The sequence below is a fragment of the Scomber scombrus genome, chromosome 3 (genome assembly GCF_963691925.1).
Source record: "Scomber scombrus chromosome 3, fScoSco1.1, whole genome shotgun sequence".
In the NCBI taxonomy this organism is placed as follows: Eukaryota; Metazoa; Chordata; class Actinopteri; order Scombriformes; family Scombridae; genus Scomber; species Scomber scombrus.
Genome location: NC_084972.1, coordinates 2,100,520 through 2,118,966, shown reverse-complemented (window position 1 = coordinate 2,118,966; position 18,447 = coordinate 2,100,520). Strand labels below are relative to the sequence as shown.

General features: G+C 39.2%; 2 protein-coding genes across 2 annotated transcripts in view; one reads left to right on the top strand and one right to left on the bottom strand.

Annotated features, from left to right (window-relative positions):
• Nucleotides 1–5,618, bottom strand: part of nampt2 (nicotinamide phosphoribosyltransferase 2) — a 28,753-nt gene extending 23,135 nt beyond the window's left edge. The window contains exon 1 of the mRNA XM_062443799.1: nucleotides 5,376–5,618. Coding sequence (XP_062299783.1) covers nucleotides 5,376–5,423 — 48 coding nt within the window. The 5' untranslated portion in view covers nucleotides 5,424–5,618. The remainder of the gene's footprint in view (nucleotides 1–5,375) is intronic.
• Nucleotides 5,619–15,299: 9,681 nt separating this feature from the next.
• The window catches only part of cadpsa (Ca2+-dependent activator protein for secretion a), a 191,930-nt gene continuing 188,782 nt past the window's right edge, over nucleotides 15,300–18,447 (top strand). The window contains 1 exon segment of the mRNA XM_062416079.1: nucleotides 15,300–15,644. Coding sequence (XP_062272063.1) covers nucleotides 15,300–15,644 — 345 coding nt within the window.

Sequence of the window (18,447 nt, the reverse complement as noted above, 5' to 3'; positions counted from 1 at the left end):
ACAACTATTTACCAACACTAACAAATAACAGCATTCAAGTTCAGCTGGTCATGATTAGCAGTGAACCAATCATATCATACTCCCATTTAGATTGTTATCTAGAGGCTAGACCCCATAGCTCATCATGACAGTGCTCAAAGCCGCCACAACTGAAGGAAGAAAACTCACGTCTGTGTTTTGAAGCTATGTTGGATGTGTTCAGGTGCTCATAAAAAAGTCTGGACATCTGAAACTCTTGGCTGCAGGGCACCAATGCAATCACCAGCTACCCTGCCATCTGTCATCAGGGTGGCTGGTGATTGCAATTCTAAAACACAAAGTTAGCAAACATGGATGTCATAAAATATAGCATCATGTTCATTTTCCAGGATGACTAATACCAGTTCATTGATGGAGGGCTGAAGAAGAGGCAGGCTTCGTGTTCTGGACAAACATATATGCAAAAAGTATATTAAATATGATTTTTTTTGTTACATTTGCTTTTTGATACATTAAATGAGTCCCTCTATTTAGCATTTACAAGCAGTATATTAACATTTAATAAACACACATAATAGACAGATAAAACATAATGTAGTTATAAGCAGATGTAAGTGTTTATTAATGTATTAGTCAACTGCATGTGCTTTAAAGTGCATGGGGGGGGGGGGCTCTTCTATACCATCAGCCATCAGACTGTACAGCACCACAGCTCCCAGTACCTCCCACTCCCACTAATAAGACTGAGGCTGTCCTTACTGTTTAATACCAGGAACATTGCACACTTGTATATAGTATGAGGAATTTATGTATATTGTAGATATGTTAATAAGTTTTAATTGGTGTATAAACCCATGGAAATAACAACTTCTTGTATATTGAGGAGGTTTATGACCCTTAACACATCCCAGCCAGGCAGCTACTCAGCACACACCAGCATGATTACAGTATAGCTTGTTGTTAACTGTCCAAATCCAGGGTGCAGCAAAGTATAAAGAGCTGCATGTATTAAAGCATGAGGACACATTAGAGCTCAGTGAATTCCTCACAAGCTTCTGTAGTGAAAAAGGAAAAGCTGGCAGTGTTTTTCAGAGCTGTGCTGTGAAGGATACAGTTGTTAATTATTACACTAGTTATGCAACTGAGACTTTCAGCAGAAAACAAAACACAAAGCCAAGTCACATGTATACCTTCACTCAGTGCTCATGTGAAAAAGCACGTAATCATAATGAGCATCATCACTGCTGCGCCAATCCAATTACACATGCAGGGAAAGGAAAATGTATACACCAACATGGACTACTGACACATACACATGGTGGAGCACACATGACTGAAGCTGCTCTATCATTAGTGCTATCTTGTAGCTGACGTTGATAGGAGTGTCATTTTGTTTATGAGCAGTTATTTGGTTATGAACAAGATTAGGTACTAGAGGAAAAGTCAGGGGATCACCACAGTTACAAGCACATTTACTGTTGATCAGTCCATCTGGTGGATGTCAAACATATTTCAGTGGATAAAGCTCTGAGCTGCTGCAGGTGGCAGATGAAAGTTCAGGAGATACCAGGATTAATGATTGTAGTATAAGTTGACATACGCCCAGTTTGACTCCTTTATAATCACCAATTCATCTTTTCAAATTGGTTGAACAATCATAATCATGAGGTCATTTTTGAGAATTGAAAGGTTTGCACTGATGATTGTATTCCAGTCACAGAAATGAGTGTGGGCACAGGACACATCTACTGATAATAACACCGGGAATTCTCTGAATGAGCTTAGCAGGTGGTTAACTTTGTCCCTTTACACTTTAAATTAAAATATGTCTCATATCCAGACTGTGAACTTCACTTTCAGTTCATTTAGCTTTTGACAGACTGACCTCCATTAACTGGTAACTAACAGGTTCATTTTTACAAGAAGTTGTGATGCAGCTTCTGATTTTACAGAGTTTGTCTGTCCATCAGCTGGTGGTCAGGGCTAACTAGCTGCTTACTTAGCTCATGCTTTTTCACCTCAAAGTGCTTTCAATGTATTTAGTCACAGTCCCAGATTTTGCTTGTAGACTATATAGTGCAGTTATAGAAGGGCTGAGTTAAGATTTTTTTTTTTTTTTTTTTAGATATATGCTTTATGTATTATTTCACTTACCCACAACCCAAGAAATAATCTTTAATGCTAAGTGGCAATAACCACAATATTGTAATACTGTACAATAGACAAGCTGACCACAGTGGGTGGCACTGGCAAACCACAACTGCCACCACCATGCTGTTCAAGTCTTTTCTTTTTTTTCATGAGACTGGGCTGGTTTTGTTTTATATGCAGTGTATGTGTGGATGGAATATTAGACTCATTTAAATGAACATTTCTAGATGAGTTCATTGTTAAATCATGGCAGCATAATCCACGCAGACCTTGTAGATGGCAAATGTGTCTCACTCATCTGTGAGTAATATGTCACCATCAATTAAAAAAAAGAAAAGAGGTGGTGGGTATGTCATGAATACTGGGACATTGTAATGCTTTTTTTTTTGTTTAAATCAAGCAAAGTGCTGTATTGTAAACCTGGTCGCCCCTGTCGACTTTTAGATGAGCTCATCACAATGTACCAAATCAGTTTCTATTATGTGATTGTGATGACAGACACATTGGAGGAATCCTCTTGGCTGTGCTGCTTTGGACTGCTTTTCAGGGGTTGTTGGGAGCTAATAAAAAAGGCCAGCTGGTCATCATCCAGAACTTTGCCATTTGGCTGCAGTGCAAACTTTGCATGACATCTAACAGTGACATCTGACATTTAACTGTACTGAGCGGAGCATATGTTCCACTCCCCGTCCCGATAGAGCCCACTGACTCACTGCTGGCTTTAGGTTACGGATTGACTGAAATGAAACTGAAAGCTAAACAGTCAAAGCAGGGTTGGGCTCTGTGACACACACATTTACAATGCATTGTAGATAAAGAGGGCAAGCTTTACTGGATATGCACTGCAATGCAAAGTAAGGAATCACATGATGTCTTGTACGTCACAGAGTACGTCTTAGTTCATCACGCTGGACTTTTTACTGTCATGTAATTTTTCCAGGTTTGCACTTTGAGTCAATTACTGTTTCAACTTTCAACGCTGGTTTCTCTTGTCTACACAGATTCTCTGTCAGTGTTGCCAGCTCGGGCAGCTCAATATGTTTTAAGCAGGTGTTGATCAGTTTTACCATTTGGGAGTTTCCACAGATAAAAAGTTGAGCTCTATTCTAATAACTCTGCCCTTCCTCTTATCCCAGTACTGAGTTATAACTGTATGAATCAAATGTAGTCTCAGTTTATTACAGAGGTCAAACTTTTTATAACTATCATTCAGTTATAGCCCTGTGATGAAAACACTTTATTATTACATTAGACTATCTAAGGCTTTTCTATAATAAAACTACCATTACTGTAACTGTGGTATAGAATATACTGATAAAACAAGAGTGGTGGTTACAGAGGCAATATTAGTTGTAGAGGAAAAATTGATTTTAAGATACATCAAGATGCAGATGTGGATGATTCTGCATCGATTTGCAAAAGTCAAATAAGGATTTTCTAAGTGTTAGTGAATAACACAACGTTGACAGAAAGAAAAAGGCGGAACTCTTTGTGAGAGCAGAGAAGCACCCGGGCAGTCTACAGCGTTCACACAATAGAGTTCATCTTGACAAAAGGCAGCGTTTGCAACCATTATTTGATTAACAGCCAAATCATTACCTTTGTGAGATGAATGTGATGTATACTGTGAATACTTTCTATAAGTTCACTCAGAGGCTAACGTTAACAGAGCAGAGCAGCTAACTCCAGCTATAACAAACAAAAGCAGCTGACCAACACTCACTGCAACAATTAACAACTGAAACCAACTCTGAAGATATAACTCTGTTATCAGTCTGTCTCACATCAACAACCCTGCAGCTGCTCAGCATGTTGGACAATGATAACTTTACTGGAGCGAACAGAGCAGTAGAGAGGCTGCTCTCCACTACTGCAGACATGATGTTAATAACACAGCAGAGCAACCTGCCTCCTCCTCCGTTTATTATTCTCATTCAGCCTGCAGACTGTGACAAATGACTTAATTCATTCATTAATGCAGGTCACTTTAAAAAAAAAAAAAAAGGATGCACACTATTTATCTTATCTGCCAGTTATGTGTCATATTTTATTTCAGTGGACTAAGAACTGAGAAAAAAATGAATCATGTATAAAAACATATCAGGAATGGACACAAACACCAGGCTGGACCTACACATGGTTCTGTTAATACTACACTGTGAGTCTGCATATGCTTACATGTACACACACATGTTCAGTCAGTACATATTATAAATGTGTGTATACCCATGCAGGCCCTGCAGTCATAAATACGCTGACACATCTGGGTATATGACAAACTGATCGTTCCATCTCTGCTGACGGGAAAAGGATATTTTGAGTTGAAACGGATATTTTGTCCTGTCAAAAACACAGTTTGTGGTGGTGGCTTCACCATTTAGTAACAGGACATTTATAAGTCATGTGTAAGCCCCTCCACCCACTGTCTGTCTGTCTGAGCCCCTCAGTGTGCACCTGCTAGATGTGGCCATGTCTGTAGCACCAAATTATTACAAAACAGTCAGTGACTAACTGTACAGACTGTACAGTGGTTAGTCACTTCTGTAGTCTTGTTTAATAGCTCTTAGAGAAGATACCAATTAATTAAAGCTATAGTTTTGTTTTTGTATTTTTATTATATGTGTTAACATTTTAACAAATCATATTTGCTGTTTGCTACAATCACATTACACTGATCCATAAGGTTTGGAATGTTTGGCTAATTAAAAAAAATCTTAAGACAAATGAGTTCACTAGTCAGCAAAGTAAGATGTGAACTATAGTTTGTTTTCCTATGCTGGTACCAACACTCTAGCATTGACATTACTAGAAATGTCTGGTTACCCAATCCCTGCCAGCTCCTATCAGATAAGGTTCCATGGATTCAACTTTGATAAATATCTAACGTTACTGCTGGGACTCTATGGACCCCATGACTCTATCCCCTGTAGCTCACACTCCTCATTTAACATTGTGCCAACTGCATGTATCCAACACAGAGTATGAGAAAGCTGGTGGCTAAACATTTCACTTTCGGTTTTTACACTCCCTCATCTATTTCACTGCTGTGGCACAGTCAGGACATTCAATTCACCAGAAACGCAACTGCAGAGGTAAACGAGTGAGCGGTGCTATGTGACGTTCGTGACCTACTGAACGTTAGCTAACTGTTTAGTGAAATGAGCTCTTTTTCTTTCAGTTTCGCACACAAACGCCCCAAAACAGGACAGGAAAATGAGATAAGCAAGAAGAGCAGGTCAACTCACCTTATACGAATCCGTCGCAAGCAAAAAATTAAAATCCTGTGTTGCCATTGTTGTGATGAATGAATTAACGTAACTTCACGCTAAATGTCACTTCGGTCTGCGGTCTCTTCGTAGCAACTTAACAAGAAGGAACAAGCGGAAGCGGAGAAAAGAAGCCTTGAGCGTCGAATGAAAGTGATTTTAAGGTCTGTCTTGGTGTCAGGTAAAGTCGTTAGAGAGCTGGTGAAATAAGCAGAGCAGTAGTCATTTTGTAGGTTGGGGGGTTGTTAGAAAGGGGCGGGTTTCAGTACGCATGGCCACGCGCATGTCCTCTCACCGCCTTTCTGACCTGGTACGTCATGTCGCGTTCAGGTACACTGGGTCTTTTCATAAACGTTGAAGGAACACCCCGACGCTGGGAAAACACACGGTTTCTCTGTATTCATTTTCATCTTCTCCCAGTGCTTGTTGATCTACATCTGTCTAATCTAATAGTGATCTTACAACAGGATTTTTCTAAATGTAGTGTAATTTGCACTTTAGTAGCTACAGTGAGATATCAAAAAGCTTATAAAAAAGGATATTCATCAGAGAGTCTTCACAAGGGTTATAAAAGAGATAATAGCTACATTTGAAGTACTGATTTTTTTATTATTTTTTTATTATAATGCCTAATATCCTTACCAGTAAGTGCATTATAGACGTTAATCCTTTCTGTTGTAGATGATACAGCTGGTAAGGTTGTCCATAAAACTAACTAATGGCATAATTGACTTAGACAGTCTGGTGCTATGTGCTATATACAATTAACATATATATGAACTCTTTTGAACTCTATCTATCTATCTATCTATCTATCTATCTATCTATCTATCTATCTATCTATCTATCTATCTATCTATCTATCTATCTATCTATCTATCTATCTATCTATCTATCTATCTATCTATCTATCTATCTATACAGACATTTTTAGCCTGCAATTACAAGATATCTATATACGTGAAATGATTTTTTAAATTGAACATTTAACATTAAAAAACAATATGTGCTTCTCTAAGAATTGTGACCAAGATATCTGGTGAGTGGACATTTAACCTTTAGAGAATACACCAGTGCTCTCTTGTGGACAGACCACATCATGGTGTCACTGTTTCTAAATCACTTCAAATATTGTTGGCATTCCTATTCTCATTCTGTATTTTCTTTCTGTAGAACTACTATTGTCTGGTCTGGCTCTCATTTTGATGGCCTGCTTGGCTGTGTGTTGTTGTCTTTCTTTCTCTCTTTATAGGTAGGTGGGGCCGCTTATTGAGGCTGACTGAAAGCACCTCACCATGCTCCCAGCCAGCCATTATATACTCTGCCTTCCTCGGGGAGGCTCCCTTCCCATGCTTTGCATTTGTTTTTAAAAAACTGCACTTCTCACACCCAAACTGGTTCAGTAGTTCAAGACTAAATACTCTCTCCTTGGTTTTCTTGATAAAGGCATACTGGTCAGGAGGGGTGGAAACTGCTTAATGAGATGCACATGACTGGAATAAAATGTCTGATGTTGGTGCAAGGACTGCCTGTCTATGCAGTGACAGCTCATAAAACACAATAATAAGCTGGTTGGAGGGACTCAAAAGAGTAAGATGAGAGTTCGGGCATCACTTTTTCATCATCACACTTTTCCTAAGGCAGAAGCATTTCTATAGCCAGCAAAATAATCTTCATTCCTATGAGTATGATTAATTATTTGGGGCTTTGTTGTTAATATGCTGCAAATGTAATGTTATGGATCCAAAAATACGTTTTTAAACAATTGTACACAGTGCTTGCTGCCTACTGTGCATAGAATATATGGTAACAGTTTGTATAACCCTTTCCCTTTTCTTAAGCTCCAACTCATAGATTTTGTGTGTGTGTTTGTTTGCTGAACTACCGATTACTCCTTCAAACAAAGTGTTCAGAATTGCAGTTTCTGTAACAACCAGAAGTAGACCTTCTTTAAAATTAGATAGCCTCTCTATAACACAAGAGAGGACTCACATACAATTTGGACCAGCGTCTCAGAAGTCTAAATTCGCTCAGGAGAAATGGGCATCGAAAAGCAACTGGACACCAAACACAAACTGTTATGATTAAAAGGTAATTACACAATTTATTTAATTTCATTAATCAGTTCATTTGTCTCTTTCTCTTTCCTCAAAATAACAACATTTACCAGACATAACAATGACTCTACCACATGTATAAAAATAAATAAATACAAATATAAATAGACTTTTCCCTCTTTACATACAATCTGGAATCCACCTGTCGGGTGAGTATCTAATTATTGTTAATTATTAATTTAATTTAGTATTAAGTTCTAAATTTAAATGATTAAAATGTCTTTGTTTAGTCTTTTTACTAATTAAGCTATAATTAAACTATTTATTTCTATTTTGGTCTCTACCCAACAGGTGGTTCGTTCAACCCTATTTTTCCCTTTCTAATTAAACAAAATAAAATGCTAACAAAATAATAACAACAATAACAATATTTAAAAAAAAACTCAAGTATCAATAAAAGAAACAAAACAAAACAAACATTTCTACTGGTTCAGGGTTGGCTCGCCACTTCAGCCCTACTGTAATGTCCCTACTGGAACCAGCCGAGCTGAAGAATCTGTAGTGCAGATGATGATTAGGAAGATGCAGGGGATGATGAGGATGGAGGGATGACAAAGATGATGAGGGCGAGGAGGATGATGAGGAGGGTGATGAGGAGGATGATGACAAGGACGAGGACGAGGATGAAGATGAGGATGAGGATGAGGACGAGGACCTGGCTGGGAATTTACTACGGCAGAAGAGCAGCAGTAGGGTGACTGCTCCAGGTTTTTCTCTCTTTTATCAATCACTCTGGGTTCTGGATCAGCTGCTGCCTTGACAGCTGGGTGACAGGCTTATATAGTCTCTGATACAGTAGTTATTTATAACGGTTGTCTTATCTAAATACATTTAAAAATTAATTATTTACTTTTTTATTAATTAATTTAATTATTAAAATCAAACCCACATAAATACACTTTTCTTTAATACATTTTCTAAGTTATCCAATTACTTTATTTCACTGTTTTGGTAACCGAGGGTTACACAGACTTATAGAGTGTACTCTTCTGCATGATTACATCCTTGCAGCAAGGGTACTTAAAGGGCTCAAAAGGTGCACAAGAGATCCCTCAAGAATATGCCAGTTTTACTGTCGGGCCACCCTTGGCACACACAGCAAAGTGTGTCAGTCCACGAGGGCCGACAATAAAAATGGACCTGGTGCACTTCTCTCCTTGTAAGTAAATGATTTGAACAAGTGAACAAGAAAAAAAGTAAGCAGATATTTAATATATAACAAAGCTTCAAACATTTGTTAATGAGACAGAGTTGTTAGAAAGATATTTATTTAGAAAAACACAGATTTGCATAACTACTGTTAGTGATTCTATATGTATTGAAACAGGGGAGATGCCTTAATAAATTCAACATTTTAAAGTGAACCTTACTGTAAATGATCTTATAATCATGTTTTAGCTTCACTGTGCAGTTTGCTCACTTTAAAGGCTAAGTTGACAGTTGTTCAAGGTTTTTAAAAGAGCCCATATATGAACAGTAAAGAGGTTTTCCTCTCTGTAATCATTCCTCCTGTTCATACTGACTATTAAAAGATTTCCTTCAAATGTGTTTTCAGTGGAAGTGATGGAGGACTAAATCCACAGTGTGTCCACACAGTCATTTCAAAGTAGATGATCAGCTTCTATTCAGCTTCATCAGTGTGAGTTAGTCATATCAAGTGATATCTGACATATTTACAGTCTTTTTAGTGTTTCCCTGTTGAGCTGTGGTGGAAGTATAGTAACAAAAAGAGGAACTTTGGCACTAAAAACACTGTAACGTTCAAACATAGAAGACTTGACTTGACTCATTTGAACAGAAACTTCATATTTAGATTAACTTTTAAACACATTTTACAAAGAAGTAGGACTTACACACTAAGTACATTACTGTATGAATGTATCTAATGGTCAGTATGGACAGGAGGAATGATTATGGTAAGAATAACCTGTTTCAATGTTCATTTGGGCTGTTTTAAGACAAGCTTGAAACATTTTGCATTTTGCAAAAAATGCTTGTTTTAATACTAGGGGCACTTAAAGGAAACAAATGTTTTTTGTGATGTTTGTTGTATATGTGTATACAGGCTGCTGTTATAATGTTGAATGTCCATGTTAAACAAAATTCCAAAACCTGAGGACAACATTAAATGACTCCCTGTAAAACAAAAGTCCAGGTTTCAATCGATGAGATAATATTGCCACACATGTCCATAAATGGCTGTCTATTCTGTAACCAAATGCATTTAAGAAGTTGCCATTTCAAGTAAAGACCCAGAAAAGTAATTTAAATCCTCCTAATACTACTATTGTTCACAGCCTCTGAAGCTGGAAGCTGGCAAATGAGAATAGAATGGACTCAGGAGGAGGAGGGGCCTTAAAGAGACAGGATCTACAGCCTGTTTCAGACAGGGCTGAACTGGACTCTTGACTTTATTCTACATTATACATTTCTCAAAGAACTTCAGTACAGAGTTAAGATATTGTGATGTGTAGCACAACAAGCTAGTGAAGCTCTGTAAATGCAACCCCATTTCCGCACATGCTCAGTTGTGTCTGCTTTACACAGAACTACTCTCCAGAGACTGAAAACATGATGTGTTGCTAGCCTTTGGACACTTTTCTTAACAACCTACTATGACTATAATCATTTGTGTTGAAGAAACATGTCAACTGGTGCTGTGGTGGGGCTCATTGATGTAGTTTTAATAGTTTTTGGACAACAGTAGAGGTCTATGGCTAAGAAGAACAAAATATCCTTTAGAATATCCAATAGCGATGTAAGAGATCTGTCTGTGAATGTTCTCATTCGTCCAGGTCATATTTATCTCTGGGCAATTGAATGGAAAGCAACTGGACTTGTTATACGTCTATGAAGACGTTACGCCTCTTATCCAAGGGGCTTCATCAGTTCTTGCGTGTCTGACCAGTTTGTGCTAGTGTAACTAACTGGTGGAGAAACCCAGGTGTTTAACCTCTGTAGAGGTGTTCACAAGGACCCTTGTGTCAGGTGTTTGTTAGTACTCCAGGGTGTAGTTTAGGTAATGCTCCAACAGTCGTCGGACTCATGTGAGGCCACTAGTCATCGACAGTCGTTAGAATGGTTGGAATGGTTGGAGTCACATGAGGCCCATTGTGAACGGCAGTTGTTTTTGGAGGCTAAGTTGTTTACTCTCCTGGGTAGTGATGAAAGGGCGGCATTGTAGATGGGGGATAGTTGATGTTGCAGACCCCCTCTTCTGTTAAGGGCATCCACGGTCCTCATTCTGTGTATAAAGTGCAAAATATCCTCTTTGTGCTTCAACAGACAGTGTTTGCTTGCCGAGTCATATAAAAGAACACTTTCATAATAGAAGGACTGCAACCTTGAAACATACCTTCTGTATATATGAGTTGTATAACTCAAACTCCTGAAGCCTCATGTGAACTTCAGAATGCTTTAGATTCATATTGAAATAGCATTAGAAGGCTATCACCTGCCACCACATACCTACCCCATTTATATCTTTGTATTTCTTCTTAATTAAAACATCTGCAGTAATTTAGGCTATCTGCATGACAGCAGTTGAACTGAATTACTGTCAATTTTTTTGACCTTTTGCAAGGTACCCATCCAGCTTTAATTAAACCAATTTTTTTTTTAAATGTTCCGTATCCCCAATTTTTCCATTTATTCTGATCTCAGAGTGCACCAGAATTCTTCATTTACATGTTCAAATTGAAGATAGAGCACTTCAATCTCAAAGGGAAATTACAGTATTACAGCAGCCACTTAACAAAAAAAAAAGCAAAAACATTGAGGTAAGAAAACAAATATAACCGTAGGCTAAATTATATACAATAACTAAAAAAGCAAGCTCAAGTATAAAAATAAACAGAACACATTTTTTTCATGCCACTTTGTATGTCCTGTGTGTGCTGATAACACGTCTCCAGTGTTCTTTATTTCTTTGTTCATAACTGTTCTTACATGCATTTATGTGCTTCATCTTCTCTTAGCAGCTCTTGTCGATTCTCTATGTGAGTGGTATCCCTGAGTTTACCTCTTGTGTGGATGAGTAGTCTGTCCTCTGGGTCTTACAACTGCTTTACTACACCTGGAGGTTACTTAATGTCTTCTCTGATTTCCCTTCTTCACTCTAAACACTTTTACACTCCTGTCTGAACCTCAAACGTATTACACTTACTGTACTGTAATATTATATGTTGATATTTCATTTACATAATATTGTCATTCTGTTCTTTCATATTGTACTACTACTCCCTCTAGCTTCCCTCCCTCCTGTTGAAGATGTTAAATCGTGGATGGAATTAAACTTCCTGAATCTCAATGAAAAGAAAACCGAAATCATCATATTACTCCAAGATTTTTTGACAGATCTATGGGAAGGTTAAGGCCTATCATTGGATTATTGTCATCTCTTTGTCGCCTGCAGCTGGTCCAGAATGCAGCAGCACATCGCTTGATTAGGAAGAGACAACATAATTACATCCCACCAGTTCTGGCCTCTCTACACTGGCTTCCTGTCAGTTTCAGGATCCAGTTCAAGATTTTATGACTTGTTTTTAAAGCTTTAAACAGACTGGCACCACCCTATCTAACCAGTCAGAGCACTGAGGTCAGCTGAACAGATGCTCCTGCATGCCCCGAGGTCACGATTCAAAACCAAAGGTGACAGAGCCTTTGCTGTGGCTGCTCTTAACCTGTGGAACAGTCTACCTTATAGTATCCGAACTGCTGAGGTTGTTTCAAATGTGCTATAGAAATAAACTTTGACTTGACATGACTGTTTGCTTTCCTCTAGTTGTTAGAGGAAAGTAGTTAGATTTTGTGTTTTTCATATCAGACTGAAAGGTATAAGGATAGAGGATGTCATACAACTGACCTCACAGCAGCAGAGTATGGAGGGAATCTTCAACCACTGACATATAAACAATACTGAATATGTGTGACTCAGGAGGTAGAGCGGGTCGTCGACAAATCGGAAGACCCACAGTTTGATTCCTGGCTCCTCCAGTCCACATGTTGACGTGTCCTTGGGCAAGATACTTAGCCCCAAATTGCTCCTGATGGCTGCACCAACAGTGAATGAATGTGTGAGTGAATGTTAGTCTCCTCCTGATGAGCAGGTTGGTACCCTGTGTGGTAGCTCCTGTCATCAGTGTATGAATGTGTGTAAATGGGTGAATGTGACAGGTAGAGTAAAAGTGGTTTGAGTGGTAAAAAGTTGGAGAAATGTGCTATATAAGTACAGTCCATTTACTATTTAAACAGTAATGACTGAAGTTGTTTGTGTTCCTGATGTTGACATCACTCTGACATGTTCCATTCTTCTTTCATCTCTTCAGAGATACACAACATTACCTGTTGCATTAAGGCAGGATAATCATTATTATTATAAAGATAGTGAAGTGTACGTATAATAACTAGACATTTATATCTTATTATGTATAAATGAGAGTTTGATGTTATTGCCCCAAATTGTTTTGTTTACATTTCGTCTTGTGTATCATGTGATTGTGTTCTTTCTCTCAATTGCTATCAATTCATTTCTTATTTAATGAGTTTTACTGGCACAAAAGTTCAGAAACAATTACCAAAGCAATTATGTACAGTCAACATATAGTTTAGATAACGGTGAGTCACTCAATCAGTGTGTTGCAGTGTGTGTACGTGCAACACAAAATATGAATAAATTATTGTAGCAGCATGATGACAGGTAGAAAAAACTGATATTTCATGCCTTGGATAGATTCTTGCCTACAGGAATGTTTTTTTCTGCCTCCAGGATAGTGGACATTTTCCTCTGGGTTTTTCACAGGATGTACCCGATTCTATAGAGCAAGGGTAGGCAGCCAACTGGAGCTGCTGTGCTACATTGACGTGCCATTAATGTATCACTTTCTGCATCATCTATCCAAACCACTCTTACAGTCTGGTGGTTTACTCAAGCTGTCAGAAAATACCCAGCTACTCCTCTGCTCTGCACGTGCTGCTGCTATTTTATTCATGTTGCTTTGCTTTGAGACACCCCACCTCCCAGTCCCCTTCCCAGAGGAAGGTGTCTACTATCATCACACAGTATAATAGTGTGGTTAGGTCAGAGCCAAAATGATGAACATGAACTAGACTGCTGTGCTGTATTCTAAATAAATGACATCCTACATATAATGAGTGACTCTGAAATAAAGCACATTGTCCTTATTTGACCCTTTAAAATGGAACAGGAGGATTGTCTGTCTGCCACGTAGCTGCTGATACTTCATGTGTGTTTTTTCACTTTCTGATCAGTCACAGTGTGTGGGCAGTCTGTCATGAAGTGTTCAGCTAAATAACGCTGACATTTGCTCTGTTTTTTGTTTTGTTTCAAAAAGACCAAATGTAATTTGTTTCCTCTTTTGTCGAGGACAGTCTACACTGTATTTTCTCATGGGCACTGAATTTTTTTATAGGCAGGAGTTGGATTCAGTTGTTTTTAACTCATTACAGCCTTTTAATAATTTAGTGGATCCTGAATAAATGAGAAAACTCGTTTAACCTGAAAGTGTTCCCATAGACAATAATTTGATTGATATATCTCGTTAGGTGTTGTAACTGGAAGATATCTCAATATATTTGGATGTTTGATATATATATATACAGATGCTGCTTTGTAATCCTGTGGGCCACATGTTTAGCATCCTCCTATTGATAACTGATATCTTGTTTTTTAATGCTGTAAAAATGATGACTAATATTAGGTGTAAACTGCTGACGTATTTGATGGTATGGCTTGATTTAGGACCCACAGCAGTGCTAAATGATCACGATTCAAGAAGTTTATTGTCATATGCATGATAAAAACACGGAGGTTCAGACAATGCAATGAAATTCTTACTTTGCTGCTCTCCTTACACACAATAATAATACATACACACAACACACACATGACAAAACGATGCATACAACAGTAACATATTAAAGTTTAAAAAGGTAAAAAGGCTAATAAAATAAAATAAGATTATGAAATGTTGAGGTGAAGTCTGTCAAAACTTAACAGCTGTTTTTTGAAAACATTTTTCTTCATATCATATTTGTTGTTTTTGTTTTTGCTGGTTTAATTTTCTGTGTGTAGGTTATCCAGATATCCCAAACATATATATGAAGTTCATTCATCAATTTAACAATGTATTCATATTTAATGTAATTATTTCTTTGTTTTAAGCCAGCAGCAACGCTTTTATTGTGAAAGCCAAACCCCATTGAATCCGGTCTGGTGCTGTCTAAACCTGACCTCTTTTGACTCAGCTGGATATCATCAAGTGGTCGCTCATCCGTTGTGCTCTCAGCTTTATCAAACTGATCCCAGAGCAGCCGGGGATCGGGTTTCAGCACCACGGTCAGCTCCCAGCCCTGCCTCTTTCTCCCCAGCCTCCAGCCTCACCAGAGCATCAACACATCAACGTTTCCTCCTGTTTTCTCTGTGTGCGACCCCTCCCCCTGTATATCTCCTCTCATGATAAATCCCTCCTATGTTCTACTGACTCGCAGAGTTGAAACATCGGAAATCACGCAAGCAACTAGACTCTACAACACTTTCATTTTTTTTCTTGCTGAGATTGACTCGTCTGACAGCAGTTTTTTTTCCTCTCTCTTGAGAAGCAACAGTCTGAGTCGCTCATCACTCACATTTCGCGTCTCCACAGCGGCTTCTCCACAGTGGATCTGTTCTCTCTGTGGCTCACACTCAAGCTGATCGGCATCTTTTTTTCTACTTTTGCAGTTTTACCTTCCCAGCAGGTATAGTCTTTCTCCGAGCCCCAGCAGCATGTTGGATCCGTCTTCCAGCGAGGAGGAAGGGGATGAGATACTGGAGGTGGAGAGCAAAGAGGTGGCGGCTCCGAAGACCACCGGAGGAGCCCGGCTGTCACCGGGCCGAGCAGCCGACGGCGGCGCAGGGCTCCAGCCCCGGGGCCGCGGGACCGGCGGTGGCCGACCCTCCAGCCCCAGTCCGTCGGTGGGCAGCGACAAGGAGAAAGAAGACCTGGAGAAGATGCAGAGGGAGGAGGAGGAGAAAAAAAAGAGACTCCAGCTGTATGTGTTTGTGATGCGCTGCATCGCTTATCCGTTCAACGCAAAGCAACCAACTGATATGGCCAGAAGGCAACAGAAGGTAAGAAGAGAGGGAAAAAAGACCAGACCTAACTTTAAAGCTGATTCAAATGCATCTTTTACTCCTAGAAGGCATCTCATTGATACATGATACCAACTGTTGCTTCCACTGTCGCACCATGTTGCAGCAGCCCTGTTGGTCGAATATTCAGGAATATGAAAAAGAAACAGCTCAGTTTAATGTACATAATAGCCTGAAATGCATATTTTCATTTAGCAAACAGCCCAAACCTTTCATACTTTTATTGGAAAAGGTATCGACTGTGGTGGAGGAAGTGCAGTCTGAGATGATAGTTTGCACATAAAGCATCTCCCACAGGCATGGCTGTAACTCCTCGAGAGCAAATGTCGACTTGGTATCTTTTTCTCATTTCAAATATTCTTTTTTCTCCTTCCACCCAACATCGTGGAATGTTCATGACGGATCTAAATTGTGCCAGAAAAGGCTAAAAGACGTGTATTCATTCAAAGTAAAGACAGACAGCGTTGACAACAAAAAGGGAAGCTAAAGGAAGGATGACATGAGAGAGAGAGAGAGAGAGAGAGAGAGAGAGAGAGAGAGAGAGAGAGAGAGAGAGAGAGAGAGAGAGAGAGAGAGAGAGAGCGAGCATGTGCATTCATGTTGTTCCCACCCATTGTAGTAGTGGTTGCATATGTGTATTGCCTCTGGGGAATTGCTCTCCTCCTGCTGGTCTCAAGCCGATCTCTTATTAAAGCAGTCTATTGCACCGGTGCAGCTCTCAGTGCAAATGAATGACATCTGTCTGAGAGTATTATGCCATTATACAGCATCTCTGCTTCTCTGTGCCTTTTATGAAGTGAAGAAGCTTTAATTGTGGCCTCAGATAACCTGATGCATATAAGAGCAATGTGGTGGTTTGGTGACTTCGTTATAGCACAACTGGGGGTCTGCAGTACTGTATCAGCATTACAGGCCATTATGGATGCCAGGCTGTTCACACTGAAGAAAGAAGGCAGTATGACTGAAATGAGCTAGTTTGTGGTAGTGTGGTTATCGGTAAAAAAAGAGCAAGACATGAAAAGCATCCAAATATGAGGATAACGGCACACATTGTTGGACAGTCACAGGAGTCTTTTTTCTTGAAATAACCTGGAATAGATGCTAATTAATAGTAGGAGGATCAGCAGGCGGGTGGGATCGGGATGAACATCAGTAATGATCTGACAGACCTCTCCTGTTGGTTTCCATTGGAGCTAGTTTGAAGCCCAGAGTTGCAGCTTATGGTCAGTGCCATCTTTTCCACATGGAGCCAAATAAGGAGTGTGAGGTGTTGCTTTCTGGCTCCTGAAACATACCTTGCTACCTCGGACCCAAGCTACCACTAGCTTACCAGGAACACTGATCGGTGAAGTCTTGGGCTAACATTGGATACTTCAGATAAATTGTGTGAACATTGTAGGGCAGATATAATAATCAAGTAACAAAAAACTTGGTGAAATATTGTGATAATAGTCTGACTCAGGCAGTAATGAAATCTGGACACCTTGGAGATGCAGACATGTGTGATTGTGATATGTCTCAGCTGTCCAGTAGAGTTCAGATTGCCGCAAACCATTTTAAAACCAAGTGTGAACAGCCTTAATGACTCCTCATAAAAAGTGTGTGACTTTTTGAATGGGAGTCATATGCAACATCTAGTAGCTGTTGCACTTTAAGGTACTTCCTCATTGCAGTGGCCTCAGGCCATGGTAGTTGCTGCCAGGTAATTACCAATCACATAAGCTCCCCTCATCCCCTTTAAAAGCAGTAACAGGTGAAACCAGGTGGACATGCTGGACTTGTGCTTACCAAATGTGCTGCCATTGGTAGAATGAACCACAGGATGTGTTTTGGTGTTGCTGCTGACATACTGATGCTCTTATTTATAATGATAAAAACTGACTATAAAGGATAATTAATATATTTAAACTCTGTGGTTCTGCTCTTCATCTGTTTATTTGAGTCCATACACTAAATATCAATCCGGACATACCAATGAAAAAATAATGACGTCACTGTGTTTGTATCTTTAAACAAACATAGAAAAAGGGGCTTGGGGATTTGCTAGTATTTGATGGAGCTCAGGACTCCTGAAAAAAGCTGCATAACTCCAAATGATTTGACTGTTAAACTTGAAATTTGTGAGTACTGATCATCAATTACCAATCCAGTCAGATAATTTAAGTTAGGGTAACTCTGCTGTGCTATTAGTACATCAAATGTGTGCACACATCTGCTCATTGAAGACTATATACATCATTCTGGTGTTATGGGATGACTACTGGTAGAATATTGGTATGTAGGTGTGGAACTCTAGATTATGCTGAAATGTGGGAATTATTGCAGACTCTTCTTCAGTCATATAAAAAAATGATTTTGATGCACATATCAATCTGAAGTAGATGGAAAAATGTGAAATAAACCAAGAGAGACATATGTTACATAATTGAGAGGTGTTTCATGATTTTGGAGAGGTCTGTGTGCCTGTGCCTGCTCCTGCCAACTAAACCCCTGAAAATTGCCCCGCATTTGTGATAAAAGGTGGTCTGAGCAGGTTTTTAACGCAAAAGCAATTTCATGCCAAAATGAACACCAAAATTGCACTTTGCTGCCTAATCAGCATAAAAACAACCTTAGCTGTGCCTCTCCTCCCACCTTGGCACAAACATGTTTGTTAGAGGCAGATGCAAGAAGCCTGAAGAACATTGCATAAAGTCTTTGGTTGCCCTACCACTGGCTTTGCACTGGTAGAAAAGTAAAACCCATAATGTTGCACTCAGCTGTACACACAAAGAGTGTTAGT